Source organism: Podarcis cretensis (assembly GCF_951804945.1).
Source record: "Podarcis cretensis genome assembly, chromosome: 3".
NCBI lineage: Eukaryota > Metazoa > Chordata > Lepidosauria > Squamata > Lacertidae > Podarcis > Podarcis cretensis.
Window position 1 is genome coordinate 70,615,503 of NC_137172.1, and position 19,410 is coordinate 70,634,912.

Here is a 19,410-nt window from a genome sequence, read left to right on the forward strand (position 1 = left end):
CCCTGATGATCTCTCCCAGCGGCTTCATATAGATGTTAAAAAGCATGGGGATGAGGACGGAACCCTGAGGTACCCCACAAGTGAGGGCCCAAGGGTCTGAACACTCATCCCCCACCACCACTTTCTGAACACGGCCCAGGAGGAAGGAGCGAAACCACTGTATAACAGTGCCCCCAGCTCCCAGCCCCTCTAGACGGTCCAGAAGGATGTTATGGTCGATGGTGTCAAAGGCCGCTGAGAGATCCAGCAGAACTAGGAAACAGCTCTCACCTTTGTCCCTAGCCCGCCGGAGATCATCAACCAGCGCGACCAAGGCAGTTTCAGTCCCATGGTGAGGCCTGAATCCCGATTGGAAGGGATCCAAATGGTCCGTCTCCTCCAGGCGTGCTTGGAGTTGTTCAGCAACCACCCGCTCAATCACCTTGCCCAAGAATGGCAGATTTGAGACTGGGCGATAGTTGGCCAAATTGGCCGGGTCTAAAGATGTTTTTTTAAGAAGCGGTTTAATGACCGCCTCTTTCAGCGGGTCTGGGAAGGCTCCCTCACAGAGGGAAGCATTCACCACCCCGCAAAGCCCATCGCCCAGCCCTTCCCGGCTCGCTTTTATCAGCCAGGATGGGCAAGGATCAAGGAGACAGGAGGTCGGTTTCACTCGTCCAAGCAGCCTGTCCACATCCTCGGAGGTAACAGATTGGAATTGATCCCATATAACAGGACCAGACAGAACTCTAGCACTCTCCCGCCCTGGCCCTGCTCCCACTGTGGAGTCTACCTCCTTCTGAATCTGAGCGATTTTATCTGCAAAAAACTTTGCAAAAGCATTGCAGGAGATCTTGGGGTCCCTACCAGGCCCCGGTGGTACAGGTGGTTCCGATAAACTGCGAACCACCTGAAAAAGTCTCCTGCTGCTGTTTTCTGCAGATGCAATGGAGGCGGTGAAGAAGGCCCTCTTCGCCGTCGCCATTGCCACTTGGTAGGCTCGACGTTGAGCTCTAACCCGTGTCCAGTCTGATTCAGAATGAGTTTTCCGCCACCGGCGCTCTAGCCGTTTCAACGATTGTTTCATCACCCTCAGCTCCGGGGAAAACCACGGGGCTGTCCGGGCTCCATGCAATCGGAGAGGGCGCTTCGGAGCCAGACAGTCAATAGCCCTGGTTAACTCCGCATTCCAGCGTGCCACCAGGGAATCAGCTGAAAGGCCATCAACTTGGGATAAAGCATCCCCTACCACTCTCTGGAAGCCAATTGGATCCATTAAGTGGCGGGGGCGGACCATCCGAATCGGTCCCACCTCCCTGCGGAGGGGAAGGGTTGCGGAGAAGTCCAGTTGCACCAGGAAGTGATCTGACCATGGCACTTCTTTTGTTTCGCTTTTAGTTAATGTCAGATCACCAACATCCGTAGAGGTAAACACCAAGTCTAAGGCATGTCCGTGGCTATGAGTTGGGCCAGACTTATTCAGGGACAGCCCCATGGAGGCCATGCTTTCCACGAAGTCCCGAGCGGCCCCTTGTAAGGTCGTGTCGGCATGGATGTTAAAATCCCCCAGGACAACCAAGCTAGGTGTCTCCAGGAGCATATCCGCCACGACCTGAAGCAGCTCGGGAGGTCGGTACACCAGTAGGAATCCTGTACTGCCCCTATTGCCCAACTTCCAGAACATGCACTCAGAAAACTGGGTCTTCCCAATAGGACGCCTGGTGCAGACTAATGACTTCCTAAAAATCACTGCAACCCCCCCTCCCCGCCCACATGACCTGGGTTGCTGTGCGTAAGAGAAACCTGGTGGGCAGGCAGCGGCAAGGACAGGCCCATCTGCCTCATCCAACCAGGTCTCTGTCACACATGCCAGGTCAAATCCTCCATCCACAATCAGGTCGTGCATGGCAGTGGTTTTATTCATCATTGACCTGGCATTGCACAGCAACACTTTCAGGTCATGTGGGTTTCCCTTGCTGATTACTGTATCCTTCCGGTCAGGACCAGACCTGGAGGCAGGGATAGTCCTCAAACAACGACTAAACCTGCCTCCTCGGTAATGACATGGTCTGGTCTTAGCATAACTCCTCCTCCTGCCCGTGATCACTGAGATCGGGTGTCCCAATACATCTCCCCCTGTGGAACCTGCCCCACCCAATCTATTGGCTGAGGCCCACTCCCAGACAGCCATGACCCTTCCCCTTAAAAGGCAAAATACAAACTATATAATAATTTAACAGAATAATAATAATAATAAAACAAAACAGAACAAAACAAAACAAAGCAAGGAACAATAGTGCTGACTCAGTGCTTATCCCACCCCAAGCAAAAATAAAATAATGAAATAATATAATATTATAAAAAACAACAACCACCATTTAAAGTGCTGCAAATTAAAAGCGATTAAAACATTTAAAACCATTTTGTCCATTGCTGCCGGTAGCTGCTCAGGCCTCTAAACTGTAGTGGTAGTGCAGGCCCCGCCCCCTAGGCCGGATGGAGTTGGCAGGAGAGGGAGCGGTATGCAGTTGTATTTGCATAACTATGGTTTCTTTGGTCATTAAAGCATTATTTCTGAACTATGTTTACCTGAAAACCAGACTTTGAGAACTTGGTTTGAAAGCCATGCTTTATGTTTAACATTATTAAGACTTATATCTGCACAGAGCAAACCCTGAAGGCAGTTCACCTGCTGTTCTAGACACTCTGCATGCAAGGTATCAAGCAGGACTTATTAGTCTTGCCCTACATAAGGCTTCTAGAGGGAAAGGCACAGTTCCCCATATACCATGGTCACATTGTACATTTAGGACCTTAACCAGGGTTAAAGTAACAAACCATGGATAGTACTAACTATGGTTAAGCATCATGTCTACACTGGACCATTGTAAGAAGGTGTGCACATCCTGATACTGCTTATTATGCAAATAATAAACTGTTGATCTTAATTTCTTGCTTCCTTCAGCTGGTCAAATGCTGACTGTAGGATTTTTGTAACAACAACCTTTTACAAGCAAAGAAAAGTTTTTGAATTTCAGCCACACATAATAAATACTGGGAGCATTCTATCTAGTTTCAGATTTTGAATGTTTTGGATACCTAGCTTCATTGGAACTTATATACAGTTTTTACTGATGTCAGTTGCTTTAGTTTTCAAATTGCATAGGTGGAGGATTAAATTTTAAAATAAATGAATAAGTGAAAAGTCTCATTACCTTCAATTCAGAGTTGGATAAATTCAAAGGTTTTTATTTTTAATTTTATTAGGGATAAGCCAAAATTACTCACTTTTTGGTTCACATTTTTGGGGTTCATTTTTGTTTGTCTGCTTGTCTGGGTTGAAGGCTTCAAAGAGCTGTATAATTTCCTGGTGACTTTTTTGTGGGGAGAGGAGCACTCCTGAGAAAATGTCTGCCTGCTCATTTATACTGACATTTATTGCTCTCACTCTCAATCAGCTTCATTTGTCCTCAGTGACACCATCATGTAATCAAATCTGACTAGCTATAGAGTGTTCCATATAACACAATCTGATTCACTATATACTATGTGATCCCCGATTAGCCAAAATAACCCATGTGACAAATCCAGGAAGGAGAAAGGTGCTTCAGGTGAAGGAAAGAAATGGGATTCATGCAGCATCAACCAGAAGAAAAAAGGAACTAAACACAGGAAAGAAGGAAGGAGAAAGAAGTGTATATTTGTACTGTGCTTTTCCAGAAATATTTCAGCCCCACTGAAATTGATATTTTTGACCTGAAAATTGAAACAGGAGAATATTTGGCATATGTCTAATTCATATTCTAGTTATTCAGCTTTGCCCCCCCCCCCCCGAGTCAGGGAAAGTTTGCCCCCACCTCCAGCAACTGTATAGATATTCTGTCATCCGCTGGTCAGAACTGAACAGAGACAGTCAGGAAGGATAGCGTCACACCTCCAAATGGGATGCAGCAGTTACAGAAGAAATTTTGTGTGTGATGGGCTACTCCTTTCCAACAAGACATGAACTATATAAATTCTGGAGTGAAAGAAGTCTGGAGATATTGCCATTGTTTTTGCTGTATTGAATTTTCTGCATCACCAAGTTGCCTGCAAGAGAGCAATCAATTATTCAAATGCAAAGTCTGCTCCATTTACCTTGTAGTAGAAGAGAAAGAATCCACAGAAAAGGCTGTACAAGTCTGCTGTAAGCAGGGAGAGGTTGACTGCTGTAGCGCTAGTCTTCTTAATGACCACAGGCATGAAGCTGTAGAGGCCAAACATACAAGCACTAAAGCCAACATAGAGCAATCCTGAGAGGACAAAGAACCAGAAAAAGTGGAGTGGGTGGGGGAGAGAAAAAAAACAACAGTTAGCATTGTCCTTCACAACTTTTCTAAAAGGCACATTTTCTGCTAAGAGGAAAGTTAAGAACCCCACACTACTTAGAAGAGGCTCAAGACTTCCTTTAGGATAATGATGCGATGTGAGATGAGAGGCGAGAGATAGCCCTATCAGCCTGCGAAGTTCTAAAATGAATATGGCTTGATTCCTTCCATTAAAAGTGGAAACCATTTAACTGTGTTAGGGTCAGAGGTCCACAGCTATTACTGTTTCAAGGGCAGCAAGGCTACATTCTCCAGTTCAATGGAAGGTTCATAACTGTGGCAGACTGCATGTGATTCATGAAGAAACAGTCTTCATTTAAAATTATCCTCAGGTAGCATGGTTGGGAAAGACATCTGCCTGAGAGCTTCTTACAGGTGTTTGAAGGGAAGAGACCAAGGGTCTAACTCAGCAAGGTGGTTTCTTGCATTCAGATATGTGTCCTTGGCTATGAAATAAATGTGTTGAATTTAAAATCTAAGAGAACATAGCTGTTGACACAGTCTTTATTAAAACCTTCCAGTTACTGCAATAACCAAAGTACAGTTCTGTATCAGATTCCAGAACCGTCTGTCATTGTCCTTCACAATTTGGGTATTCTTGAACAGGCAACTGAGCAAGTACAGCTGCTATGGCTGCACACTTTACAGCCAGCCAACAATGAGAATGATGTCTGTATAATTAGCAATATTTGCTACAAAATCGTTGCTTGTTGTTTCAATATGAAATCTATCTCAACATGGACAACATGGTGCCTTCCAGATGTGGTTGCACTCAAACTCTCATCAGACCTAGACAGCATGGCCAACAATCTAGAGGGCATCCCTGAGGCTTCTTTGTCTCCTTTTCTAGTTGTAAAACAGGGGTGGGGAACCTAAAGAGCTCAAGGGCTGCATTTTCTTCTGGACAACCTTCCAGGTCCCACACGCCAATGGTAGGTGGGGGCAGAGCAACTATTGCAAAGTTTACTTGTTCACCATAGATTAGTTTCCACACAGACTTGCCTTATACACTGCTCTTTGTCTTCCATCCCAGAAAGCAAGAAGCATTCTCAGAGTCCAAGGCAAAAAGAACTCCAGAGAAATGCAAAGCAGGATTGGTTAGGGCTGCGGCCAGGCAGAGAAACCGGGAGAGAGGTGATAGACCCCATTTGGTCTCCAGGTCAGAGTTTCCCCATCGCTACCACGGGATAGTAGTATGAACAAACCTGTCCCAATGCCTGTTTTGGTGAGGCATATGCTTTTGCAAAAGAAAAAGGGGATCCTGAGAGAAGCTGCTTTTGATGAGAGAATGATTTGGGGGGGGGGATTACTGGAGCCACATGGTTTCTGGCTGAGATACCTCGACTGCTGCTGCTGTCAACTTAGCCAATAAATTTGTAAATTCACACCACAAAACACCCTTTCTTCCCCCTCTCACTAAAAGGGAAATGAGCCCCAGAAGGCTCTTAAAACACTCCACTGCTTGAAGAAAGAGCACGACCATCCTTTATATTGATTTGTTGCTTAGTTTCTGAGCCACACTGTCAAAACTACTAAGACTTCTTGTGGCAGAGCTTCATGGCAGATGTGCCTCTCTCTATTAAGGTTTTGCAATAATTAGAGGAAATGATGAGAGAAAGCCCAAGGGGAGCAACGGTTTACCATGTAGCTTATTATAACGCCACTGCTCAGGGATTCCCTCTGTCACTAGTTGACTCTGACTGCTTTTTAACCTGCTGCTTTTGATGTTCATTTTGTAAGTAGGTTGAACAGGGAGTTGCTGATGCATTATCAGCACATTATTCTGCTTTTTGTTATAGGAGCACATTGGTGCTCAACTTGCCATTTGACGCTAGCCAGCATCCATATCTTCCTCTTAGATCATTCTGTCATTAGAAATAGGAAATCCCATCTTTATTGGAAGCATTGCACCTGAATGTCGATTCTTACGCGGAAAATTGTTTGCTTAGCAGTGCAGTGCCTTTCCCCATAAATTAGTTCCTCTCATTCAGTTAAGTGCAAAAATGAAATCCAGTACAAATTTCATAGTGTGTGACACCTTCAATAGTGGAGACACTGCTCATGCACCGTTTTGTTTTCTTTGAAGCAATTATAGGTTTACGACAGAAGTAAGATTTTGAGCAACTCGGATATCTAATGCTGGCTTTGTTTTCCTTCCTCTCATTGGCGGTGGCTGTGAAATGCTGCCTTTTCAAGTTAGCTTTTGGAACACTCCATCTTTTAATCTTTTAATGGAATTGTGATGCTTATACTTTATCGGATTTTTATTTTGCATTACACTTATACCCCACTTTTTCTTTCCTTTTATTTTATCCTTGCAATAGCCTGTGAGATAGGTTAGGCTGAGAGACAGTGACTGGCCCAAGGTCCCCCAGTGAGCTTCATTGCTTAGTAGTCTTCCAGTTCCTATTATGACACACTAAGCACTACACCGCAGGGACGCAGGTGGCGCTGTGGGTTAAAGCCTCAGCGCCTAGGGCTTGCCGATCGAAAGGTCGGCGGTTCAAATCCCTGCGGCGGGGTGCGCTCCCGCTGCTCGGTCCCAGCGCCTGCCAACCTAGCAGTTCGAAAGCACCTCCGGGTGCAAGTAGATAAATAGGGACCGCTTACCAGCGGGAAGGTAAACGGCGTTTCCGTGTGCGGCTCTGGCTCGCCAGAGCAGCGATGTCACGCTGGCCACGTGACCCGGAAGTGTCTCCGGACAGCGCTGGCCCCTGGCCTCTTAAGTGAGATGGGCGCACAACCCCAGAGTCTGTCAAGACTGGCCCGAACGGGCAGGGGTACCTTTACCTTTACCTAAGCACTACACCACACTGGCTCTAATGGGCCATCATGCACTAATAGGTGGATTAGAGGAAAAACTGTAGATTCAGGGAGCCAGTAGTCCATGGGACTGGCCCGGTGAACCCAAGGAATGCCCCCCCCCCCTCTGGTTATGCAATGCAGTCACTTTCTCTTGAGCTAGCTGGAAACACTGGCCTAGGGCTCAGCCCTCATCTTCCCAGCATGAAAGTGTAAACAGGCTTCAGAATATCCTGTGCACCTCAGTCATTCCCTTCCGTTGAACTGACTGGCAGGAGCGAGCAGGTGAAGTGCAAAGGAGAAAACTCTTCTAAAGTTTCTGTTGCTATTCAGTGGTGGTGAGGGGCATTAAATTGCCCTTTGGCCATTTCACAGCTCAAATGGAAAAGAGTCAATGTTTCCAAGCCCTACAGTGCTTGCTCAATTCCAAACACTACTCCCTGTGAAGAGAATGTTACTAGGCATCTTGTTTCCAGTCTTGGGCAGGATGTTACAAACGCTGCCTGTTCAACAATGCAAGCACACATCCAAAACATCAGTTCTTTTTTTCAACAGCAGCCACTAAAGCGATAAGTTGCGCTCTTACCTATTTGCCAATCCCAGGGAACTTTTAACAACTCCTTGTGTTCCATTATGGCACTGAAAAAGAAGAAGAAGAAAAGTAAAGGTAAAATTTCATGATGGGAACTCACATTATTTCCAATTAGCTCCCGAAATGAAGACAAATAACTGAGGTTTAGAAATAGATTTGGGAGAACTCCTGCACAGGTTAAATGCTGTCAGGTCTGTTTAGTCAGCTCTGTCTTTATCCCTGCACATCTCTCAGTTTGCAAGGTAAATGGCACAGTAATAAGAGTCACTAACACACCAATGAGAGCTGCTTTAATGAAAATGGGCTATCTGCCTAAAGCTGCATATCCACACTGTATGATATACTGTACCGGCAACTATTCAGTGTATTAATATTTTTTGGAGCTAGCAAATAAAATATTAATGATGCATTTGTGTGCATTATATTCTCTTTTAAGCTCCTCTGTAGCCAATAAAAATCCAAATAAATCACAGGCAAGGACTGACTGACCACACAGGAATGAATACCATGGAAGAGACATAGCATAATGCAAGGGTTCATCAAAACTGATGAAGCTGAGATGCGGTCAAGATTTCTCAGTGTACACCATATTTTGATAAGTTCATTAACACTAATGTAAAGTTGATCATAAGTCCTTCTATCAGGGAGACTTGCTTGGGACTAAGTTCCAGTGAACTCAGTGGCAACTTCTTTCTAGCCAACATGAATAGGATTAAATTGTGTTTCTAAAGGCTTGACAATCAGATGTTTTAGAAGATAATAGGGAATTTCTGCATATCTCCATTGTTACTGCCTAATTTGCCTAATTTACCAACAGTGGGTATTTCCATGCAAGTAAGCTAGCCCTGAAAACTGGGCGTCTCCATTGCCCTGAGACCCATGAGTACAGGGCAATATATAAATTCAATTAATAGTAATAATAATAATAATAATAAAATAAATAAATAAAGTAGCATTGACATCACACAGAGGCAGAATGACACCCAAGTTCCTGGGTGAAGGACTGAGCCTGTGGCTTATTTTGGGAACAAAGAAAGCAGACAGCTCACATGTGTAGTGTTTGGGTGGGGGGAATATATTGCAATGTGCATTTGTGGCTCTGTTTTTGTATGTGCATTTGACGATAAGTGATCTAAAAAACTGTTGCCATCTTGAAAAAATAGACGGGGTGAAATTGGTCAAAAGTAGAAGAGAAGCATTATGTATAGAGAGGTGTGAGAAGGACCCAGCAACAGCTGAGCACTAAATAGGTTTTAAAGCAGAAGAGCTTAGTATAAGAAGAATTCTTGGTGATAGCAAATGTCTGGAGCAAATTGTTTCAAAGTACTAGCCAAGCTAAGAGGATATTCTGTTGTAAAAAGGAGAAGGTGGCCCCACGGCATCATTTTCCCTTTCATACTGTGCTATCTGGCATTAAAACATATGCATGTGGTGCTGTGGAGGTGGAAGATACATTAAATGTTACGTATTGAACCCAAGTTTCATACTATCCTTGCTGGGTTAATTCATTTCAGCACCAAAAATCCATATCGTTTTCCTACAGTTGCTGGGAGAAAAGAGACAAACAGATGTATGTCTCATACATATTTATATATGCAGGATAATCTTATCATTTTATGTAAAGCATTAGATTAACAATACATCAGCAACAAATACAGCATAATTTTTATCCTGCTTCTCAGGATGAAGCTACCAAGAAAAAAGATTAAGCTGGAGACAATGAAATCCTTTGGATTTGCCAATAAAATTCATCTTCCTCACACTAGTTTTTGCATAAAATATCTATTTTTCCCCAATCTGTTATTACCATGTAGAATTGTCTCAAGACAATGCCCAGACCAGATTCCATGTGTTTCTAATCTTTCCTGGAAATGAAAATAATCAGAATAGCAACTAATTTAGCAACATAATTCAGTGATGACTTGTACATTTTAATGATAAATTCCCTTGTCAGTCAAACTTTCAAAGCTGTCATTGTGCATGCATCCTCAGAAATCCTTGCCATTGAGCACAGGAGGTATTTATGCCAGGAAAAGACTGGTAATTGCTTATACACAGTAGCCAGCTTTCCTTGAGGAGTGAGTTTTTCTTAATATGAAGTAGCATTCTATGATGCTCCCCTCCTGTCTGACTCTTAAGTGGCAAAGTTCACTAATGACTAAAGCACATTGCCTTTTCAGCATGTCTGAGCTGTGTACACACTATAAGACACATTAGAGGCACACTTCCCCCCATAAAAAATTCTGGGCACTGTAGTTTGTTGGGAGTTGTAACTCTGTGAAGGAGAAACTACAGTGGCCAGAATTCTGTGAGGGGGAAAATGTGCTTCAATTGCGCTTTAAAGGTGCGGTATGCACACAGCCTACATCAGTTCCAAGGCTACAGGGATTGCCCCTTTGGGCACTTTACTTTCCAAAGCTCGGATCCTATTTTATTTTCTGCAGAAAATATTATTTCTTCAGCTTGACAGGGAAAGCAGAGCATGACGTGCCCTTTGGGGCTGTCCAAGCACAGTATTGCTGCCTGTGGGCCAGTGCAGGTTTTGCAGAGTGCTGATTTAGAACATGACTGAAATCCATTAAGTTGAAATATTAACACTGACCAAGCAGAGGCTCAAGAGAAACAGTGGTAATAAAGAGCCATACTGTGCACAAAACCTGCCCAACCTTAGAAAATAAAAGGATTGGTGTTCCAAATGTGTCAATAACAAGGAAGCTTGTGTTTGGTGGTCCAAAATGTTAAACAAAACACCAGTAAGGTCCCTAATATTCTGAAAGGCTTTGAAAGTCACAATGCATGCATTTAATAATATTAGTTAGGTATTCTTTATTCTTTATTAGTTAATTATTCTTTAGTTAGTTATTCTTTACTCTAGCCAAGCTAGATGTCATTCTTGGTTGCCTATGTATTTTCCATCAAGGAGGACACAGCTGGGAGATGATTTTGAAAAACAACCAAATGGGGAAGGGTGAAGCACAGCCTTCGTCCAGTCTTCAGCTCTCCATCACAGCTTCCAGAGACGGATTTTCATTTAAAAAAAAAACACCAAACCAAAACCAGCAGAAGAATAAGGCACACACTGAGCACTAGTGTGGTGTTGTGATTAGAATGTCAGACTGAAACCAGTGAGATGCAGGATTAGATCCCCACACACGAGCCATGAAACACATTTTGGAAAACTCAGTCTCCCTCAGCTAAAATGATGTCATAGGACTGCTGTTGTGAGCATCTTGGAACATAGGTTCATTCATCCCGTTTCTACTCAGCCCAACAGCTCATTTGGCCTTGGGCTTTTATAGTAAGTCACACTCAAACCATACCTTGGTGGGCTACAAACTTCAAGCATTTCTTTTTCATCAGCAGGTATTTTATTTGGAATGTATGACCAGTGGCAGGTGAATGGTTGGAGGACCAGGGGTTTGGGGGCCATTCAACCTCTACAATACACATGAAAGCACATGTGATTGGGAGATTTCCAATGAAACGAAGTGAAGAGATGGTATGGGACTTTCTGGTTTTGTTTCAATAGAAGCAGGCAGCTGCTTTTCCTTACTTACAGTTGAATTCCACTGAAGAAGGAACCAAAGAGTCCAATCATGCCTAGAAACTCCACCCGACTCAGGTTCCGTACGATGTACTCTTCACAAACATTGGAGATGCCGTAGAGAGTGGCTCCACCTAGTACTAGAAGGTCCCCTATAAGTTTATTTTCTCCTAGGAGCACAAAGAGAATATATATATATGAAAAAGCAGATCAAAATCTGCTATCAGAGCTCTCCTTCATCAAATCTCTTTACACTTTTGGAAAGACTTTTGCACCTTTCCTTTGAGGGTAAATTTATCTCTGCATGTTCATTGCACATGCAGGACAGTTACCTCCAAGGAGACACTAAAGGCAAAGCTTTTGTAAAATCTTCAATGCAATGTCGTGAATTCAAAGGTAAGTGGATAGAAAGAAGTTCACAGAAGGAAATATCCATCCCACCTGTTCTCTACACCTGGCCTTGGCCCTTTGAAAAATCTCTCTAGAGGACCTTCTGAACAATGTGGGATGGGGAGCTAAGGGAAGGGGGAATTGCCCAAACTCAGGCAAATCTTGGCTCAGCTTTGAGCAATTTCCCCCACTTTCAGCAGTCCCCTACACCTCATCCCATGTTGTTTAGAAAATGGTATTTTTTGGGGGGATCTACTGGGAAGAATGGTGGGTGGGAAACTTTGAGTGGTTTTTAAAATATGGGGTAGCAATCAAAAATCAATCTCCTGCAGGCAGCCCAAAATGACACAAAACTAGCACTTTCCCACAGGACTTTACTCTACCTTTAAATACGTGCTGGAGTCACGCAACAATAGTACAGTGTTTGCTTTTGCTGCGTGTTAAATAGTGGTTTGAGGGAGCTGTTTGTGTTTTAAGCATTGAGACTTTACGGTAATCTTTCTCTTCAAGTTTTCCCAAATTCACACACACACCAATCTGTTAAAAAAGAGATTTCTCCTGATTTCCTGCCAAATTAGTTAAGCACAACTTACTACTTGCACAAGTTGCAGGAAAGCCCTGACATGCACTGTATACAGATTGTACAGTTAAAATGACCACTAGCACATGTGCAGACCAGTATACAGAAGCTGTACATAGCAGTCACATGCTACACATGACCTTTCAAAAGGTCATCCTGCCTCTATATAGCATTATGGCAATTAAGGGCTTTGTTGGGACCTTAATACAGTGGTTTAAGAACAGTCCTGTTTAAGAACGATCCAGTTTACAAACTCCTCAAATCTAGAAGTAGTGTCCCAGTTTGCGAACTTTACCTCAGTCTAAGAACGGTGGAAAGGCGCCGGTGGCGGGAGGCCTCATTAGGGAAAGTGCACCTCGGTTTAAGAACAGTTTCGGTTTAAGAACGGACTTCCGGAACGGATTAAGTTCGTAAACCAAGGTACCAGTGTACATTATTTTAAGAGTCTCATGCGCCATTTGGCCTGGATTCTTTTCCCTGCACATGCAAGGGCACATGTATCAGACAAGCAGATGAATTGAAATAAAAACAGATGCAGTTTGTGTTGGATCTCCCTTTACAAAATCCCCTTCCCAAACTCGTTTTGAGGCTACAAGGAAATCTTGTTTCTGAACTTCTCTGATTGCTGGAGAACAGCATTCCAGGCACAGCATTTCTTTCCAGCACGGAAACATGTATGCAGATCCTTACCTGCCCCTTGCTGCCTTCCAACAAGGACATCGGCTCCTGCCATGCAGCCCATCCCCAGAATGCAGACCACAATGCCAATGAAGTGCACTGCCTTGTACCGAACCAGCAGGAAGAACCAAGATAATAATATCACAACTGGAATCACAAAACAATCTAGGAGCTGTAAGGGTAGGGGGGGAGGAAGAAAGAGAGAGAGAGAAAGAAAGAGAGAGAGAACAACAACTTTAAAACAAAGCATTGAGGTGCATATGACTACAAATACAGGCTGCTTCTCAAAACATAAGAGAGTTAAAACAGAAGGAAACAGACAGAAATACTTACCTTAGAAGAACTGTGTTCAAATGGCTCAGGGGCAAAATTCAAGACCCTGCCAGTCTCTTCTTAACCCAACAGTGTTGTGATTGAATCTGCTGGGTGCTAACGAGGCTTTTAGGACTGGGCCTCAACTGAAGCCGATGAGCACTTGCAAATGGGGGTCAGCGACCTTGGCAGAAAATGTCTGCTTCTTAATAACAGCACCACTTTATCAGTATTATTGCCATTAAAAAGATTCTAACAATTTCAGTAGCAGAATGGCTGTCAGTTATTTAAACAAATGCTACCACCCACATTGTTATTCCTCTTGCTGCTTCAGTGAGGACTCAGGGGTGTGCAAAAATAAAATAAAAGGAATAGTTCTAGAAGCATAATTTTAGGGTTAATATCACAAAGCTGGATAACAGCACTGTGTGAGCATGGGTGTATGGAGAGTTAGAAGTAGGTGGTCCAAGAATATAGTCGTAGACAAGAATAAAGGTAGTTTTGTATATTATAGAAAAAACCAAGTAGTACATATATGTGATGGAACCTAAACATTTGTGGCTTTCCTTTTGTACTTTTTTATCCAATACACAATGTGGATACTCAGGAGGAGATGAAGCAGGTGAATCTCCACTTCAAGTATAACCCAGAAATGCTGATATTTCTACTGTTGCTAGTAGCATTACTTACTACTACTGTGAGAAGTGCACCTCAAGAATCTACCCATGAAGCTGGATGCTAGCAGGCAAAAAATGAAGCCAGCAAGTGGAGCGTTACCATGAAAGACACTATCTTGAGTCTATTCACCCCCTGCTCAGTTTATCTATTTCTCTCTCCACACATACACTTACATACACACAGAATCGGCTGTATCCAACCCTGCAGCTCTGCTCATGCAACACACTATGGTGTGCACAACATAAATTCCTTTCCCTCTCCTGTCCCTTCCAGCCACCCCTTCCAGGTACTCTCAGAATCAGCTCTGGAGAGTTGGGAGGTCATCTGGTGCAGATTGCGGCGAACAAGTGGGGGAGGAGAGGAAACTGAAGTCCTGTGGTGAAAGTGGAATGATGCTAGTGCGCCGTTGGATATGAGCCACAGATAAAATTTCAAGATAAGAGATTCTGACTGAACTGTAGGAATAACTGTTCTGACAGTAAGAGCTATTCGACACTAGAATGGACTATCTAAAATAGTGGTGGGCTCTCCTTCACTGGTATGCCAGCAAGTTTGGAAAACTCAGCAGTGGCCAGAAGATTGGAGAAGATCAGTCTACATCCCAATCCCAAAGAAGGGCAGTGCCAAAGAATGCTCCAACTATCGCACAATTGCACTAATTTCTCACGCTAGCAAGGTTATGCTTAAAATTCTACAAGGAAGGCTCAAGCAGTATGTGGACCGAGAACTCCCAGAAGTGCAAGCTGGATTTAGAAGAGGCAGAGGAACCAGAGACCAAATTGCAAACATGCGCTGGATTATGGAGAAAGCTAGAGAGTTCCAGAAAGACATTTACTTCTGCTTCATTGACTATGCAAAAGCCTTTGACTGTGTCGACCATGGCAAACTATGGCAAGTTCTTAAAGAAATGGGAGTGCCTGATCACCTCATCTGTCTCCTGAGAAATCTCTATGTGGGACAAGAAGCTACAGTTAGAACTGGATATGGAACAACTGACTGGTTCAAAATTGGGAAAGGAGTACGACAAGGCTGCATTTTGTCTCCCTGCTTATTTAACTTATATGCAGAATTCATCATGCGAAAGGCTGGGCTGGATGAATCCCTAGCCGGAATTAAGATTGCCAGAAGAAATATCAACAACCTCAGATATGCAGATGACACAACCTTGATGGCAGAAAGTGAGGAGGAATTAAAGAACCTTTTATTGAGGGTGAAAGAGGAGAGTGCAAAATATGGTCTGAAGCTCAACATCAAAAAAACGAAGATCATGGCTACTGGTCCCACCACCTCCTGGCAAATAGAAGGGGAAGAAATGGAGGCAGTGAGAGATTTTACTTTCTTGGGCTCCATGATCACTGCAGATGGTGACAGCAGCCACGAAATTAAAAGACGCCTGCTTCTTGGGAGAAGGGCAATGACAGGCCTAGACAGCATCTTGAGAAGTAGAGACATCACCTTGCCAACAAAGGTCCGTATAGTTAAAGCTATGGTTTTCCCAGTAGTGATGTATGGAAGTGAGAGCTGGACCATAAAGAAGGCTGATCGCCAAAGAATTGATGCTTTTGAATTATGGTGCTGGAGGAGACTCTTGAGAGTCCCATGGACTGCAAGAAGATCAAACCTCTCCATTCTGAAGGAAATCAGCCCTGAGTGCTCACTGGAAGGACAGATTGTGAAGCTGAGGCTCCAGTACTTTGGCCACCACATGAGAAGAGAAGACTCCCTGGAGAAGACCCTGATGTTGGGAAAGATGGAGGGCACAAGGAGAAGGGGGCGACAGAGGACGAGATGGTTGGATAGTGTTTTCGAGGTTACCAGCATGAGTCTGACCAAGCTGCGGGGGGCAGTGGAGGACAGGAGTGCCTGGCGTTCTCTGGTCCATGGGGTCACGAAGAGTCGGACACGACTAAACGACTAAACAACAACAACTCCTTCACTGGAGGTTCCTAAACTGGGGTTGGATGGCTATCTGTCAGGAATTCTCTAGCTATGATTTCTGCATTGCAGGGGCTTGGACTAAATGACTACTAGTCCCTTCCAGCTCTACAGTTCTATGATTCTATAGATGCACACCAAGTTAACTAGACAAAAGGCTGTATAAGCAGGAAAAAATGTTTCTTGTTTCCTTCCTCAAAACCAACCCTCCAGCATTATAACTCTAGCAAGTGGTCTTCCTGTGTTCACAGTCTGGGCCTTAGAAAGTGGTGTGTGTGAGTGGGTGGGTGGGTAGGTGCAGAGCAGATTGTTGCTCTTGCCCAACAAACGTGATTCTTAAAAAGTGGATTTTTGTGGTACGGAAAATGATGAGGAAATGTACTGGATACTGTGGGATAACAGGTCATCTGGCAGTGACTTAGCAGTCCCCAAAAAAGAGCTTTGGACCCAACACTGTAGAATAAGGACCATAGTTAGAGATGTCAACAGGAGATAGGCTCTCTCTGTGTGTGTTGGCAACTGTTCCCCCATTCAGTAGCTAAGTTAAAAACTGTTTCTGTCAGAACTCTTTTCCTAACACTTGAGATTTCCAAGAGTAAAAGCTAAGAGTTAAAATAGCCCAGTGGTTAAGAACAGGAGCTATTAGCTGGGTAGTGCCCGATTCAATTTTTAACCAATTGATCGTCAGCAAACTGTCTCTCAGGCCTTTGCTTTAAGATAATAATACTGCCTATTTTATACATTGGTTGTAAAAAATAACTGAAATAAGCTTGTGATATGTTTGATCATTAAAATTCCAACATACATAAGGTTATATCCAATGTTAGTCCTACTCAGGAGTAAATCCATTGAAATTAATAAGCACAACTAACTTAGCTCCATGAGTCTACACTAAATAAAACTTAGTTGGGTAAACCTATACCAATAATTATTATAACAACGATATTAATAACTTTGCTCAGCATAAGAGAACATATACCAGTGCTTATCTAAGAGCTCAGGTTAAAATTCTCAGAGATAAAGCTGGAATTTTCATTTCTATGGGGAGGGAGAAATAATTTATAGCAGAGCAAAGCCAGCTCCCTTCCCTCACACTTGAGCCCTACGCCATCAGACTTCATGAAACAGTGTCAGCTTTTGACAGAATAAAAGTATAGTTGGAACCACCGTAGAGTGAATGGAAGCACCATTATGAATAACAAAAATGGCACAGGATATGCCAAGGATGTGAGGGCTCAAGCAGTCCCCAGAAACACAGGGGAGAAGAGAACTACTAATGAAGGAGCTCTGGGCTGGAAGCAGCTTCTGCATTTAAAATAAGAGCATTGATTTAAAAAGGCACACTTAGGCTACTCTGTGGAAAAATAACAAACAAACAAAAATAGCCTCAAGCGTCCCTCACAGCGCATTTCTTAATTTATGAGGAAAAAGTTAACAGAAGCTACTAATAGGCATGGCGTAAGAACTGTCTTACATCTGTACATCTTGAGGTTTTTTTAAAGCCTTTAAAGTTACAAAACCGAGCATATAAAGTACAATAAGCAAACTGTCATTTTTCTGGAACGGTTACATTACGTGGGAAATTATGTTTTCAGTTTAGAAGTACGGCAATTTCATATTTAAAAGAAACGTCCAGCTTCTCATCCCAGAGCCCCAAGAGGTATAAACAAGAGAAGTGTATAAACGCTGCATGAAAAACACTGCATTATTACATGTGAACCGAAGAGAAGAAAAATATAATGATCTCATGTAAGCTCGTGGTATAACATAGAAGTTTTGTCTTTGGCTGTGTGTGAGAGAGAGGGGGTACTCCATATAAACCTCTTGTGTTCATCTTACAGAATTATTTGTATCAAATATTTAACATTTACTGACATTTACAGAGACCGTTTGTGGGTACCATAGAGGTGCTGGTGGGCACTCTGGTACTCAGGAGCACTGCACTGATGACTCCTACTTTATATGTTTGCTCCAGTACATAACAGCCTTGGAATCTTTCCTAATAACCTCCCCACCACAAAATATTAGGGTATAAATCTAACATACAGAGGCAATACCAAACTACTTGCAAATATCCTAGAGTTGATTTTTCAAAATATAATTTTACATTAAATACTGCTGGGGGTTTTTAACGTGTAACTTAACTGCAGGGTATAAGACACAACATGTCCATTAACATAATTCAACATACATTTCTAAACATTTATGGAAACATTGTTTTTCTATTTATTCTCTCCAGGGATAGCAAGAAATACTTGTTCATTTGTTCACCTCTTTTGATGCATTTTTTTTTTTTTTTGCAAAGAAATACTTATATATATATATATATATATATAAAACAGTGCAATCTGTAACCATGAAAAATAATGGAGTATTTCCCCATTAATGTCAGTAAGATGTGGAACGCACCCTAGCTATGCAAAAATAAAAGGCTGGTCAGGTCTATTTGCTTTTCAATTAAGCATTATGGAGAAAGAGAACTGGCAAATTATATTAAGCTCTTTCCACCATATGTCACTGCCTGTCCTGCCTAATACAGTCCTCCTCTTCAATAGCTAAATTTAATATGATTAAAACAAGGGTGATATGATTGTTTTACATAGTGGAATGGCTGTTCTGTCTAGCCATTAAGAAACAGCTCATTTAAAGCAATAGAGCTGCTATTGTATTGATTAGGTCTGTGCATAATGCTGTGTATAAAGCTATTCTAAAGGCCTTGTGGCTGCTTTTTATCTTATTAATAGTGTTCATGTCTGGTTACTTAACAGAGCCAAGCTGTTATACAGCAATCTGGCTGACCATTGTAACCCCATGCAAGTGACCTTTTCCTTTGTGCAGATCAGCTATTAAGTGTAAGAAACAGACTGGGGAGGGAGGAAGGAAGGCACATATCTAGCTTCTATGCATAATAGTCCTATAATGAGCACTGAGATGGGGACAGGGGGCGGGGGACAGGTGTCTCATTGCCCACTCAAAAGCAGATCAATGCTACCAGGACCTTTAGAATTCAGCTTCTGGCAGTTTGGGGAAATAGGAGGGAAGGAAAGTTTCCTGGGCCATGTCCACTGACAACACTTGTAATGAACACCAAAACCCTCAACACTTCTGTCCCTTTAAAAAACCCATCTTTACCCAGAAGCTCCCTACTTATCATAGAAGAGTGAGGAAGGCATGTCCCAAACATCCTTCTCCCCGAAATACAGTGGCACCTCAGGTTAAGAACTTAATTCGTTCTGGAGGTCCGTTCTTAACCTGAAACTGTTATTAACATGAGGTATCACTTTAGCTAATGGGGCCTCCCGCTGCCGCTGTCGCACGATTTCTGTTCTCATCCTGAAGCAAATTTCTTAACCCGAGGTACTATTTCTGGGTTAGCGGAGTCTGTAACCTAAAGCGTCCGTAACCCGAGGTACTACTGTACTAAAAAGAGATTATCTTCTCAGCTTCACATTTCACAAAGCCACTTCCCTGATACATGATAAGTATTGTCATCTTGATACACCCCATAATGTTTCCCAGCTGATCACTTCCTCCCCTTACCCATTGTTGGTCC

At 43.0% G+C, this 19,410-nt stretch overlaps 1 protein-coding gene across 1 annotated transcript in view; it reads right to left on the reverse strand.

The window, feature by feature from the left end:
* SLC35F1 (solute carrier family 35 member F1) overlaps positions 1–19,410 on the reverse strand; it is a 206,265-nt gene that overhangs the window by 18,873 nt on the left and 167,982 nt on the right. The window contains exons 4-7 of the mRNA XM_079970808.1: positions 12,945–13,104; positions 11,298–11,454; positions 7,735–7,787; positions 4,117–4,271 (exon numbers count right to left, since the gene is read on the reverse strand). Coding sequence (XP_079826934.1) covers positions 4,117–4,271; positions 7,735–7,787; positions 11,298–11,454; positions 12,945–13,104 — 525 coding nt within the window. The remainder of the gene's footprint in view (positions 1–4,116; positions 4,272–7,734; positions 7,788–11,297; positions 11,455–12,944; positions 13,105–19,410) is intronic.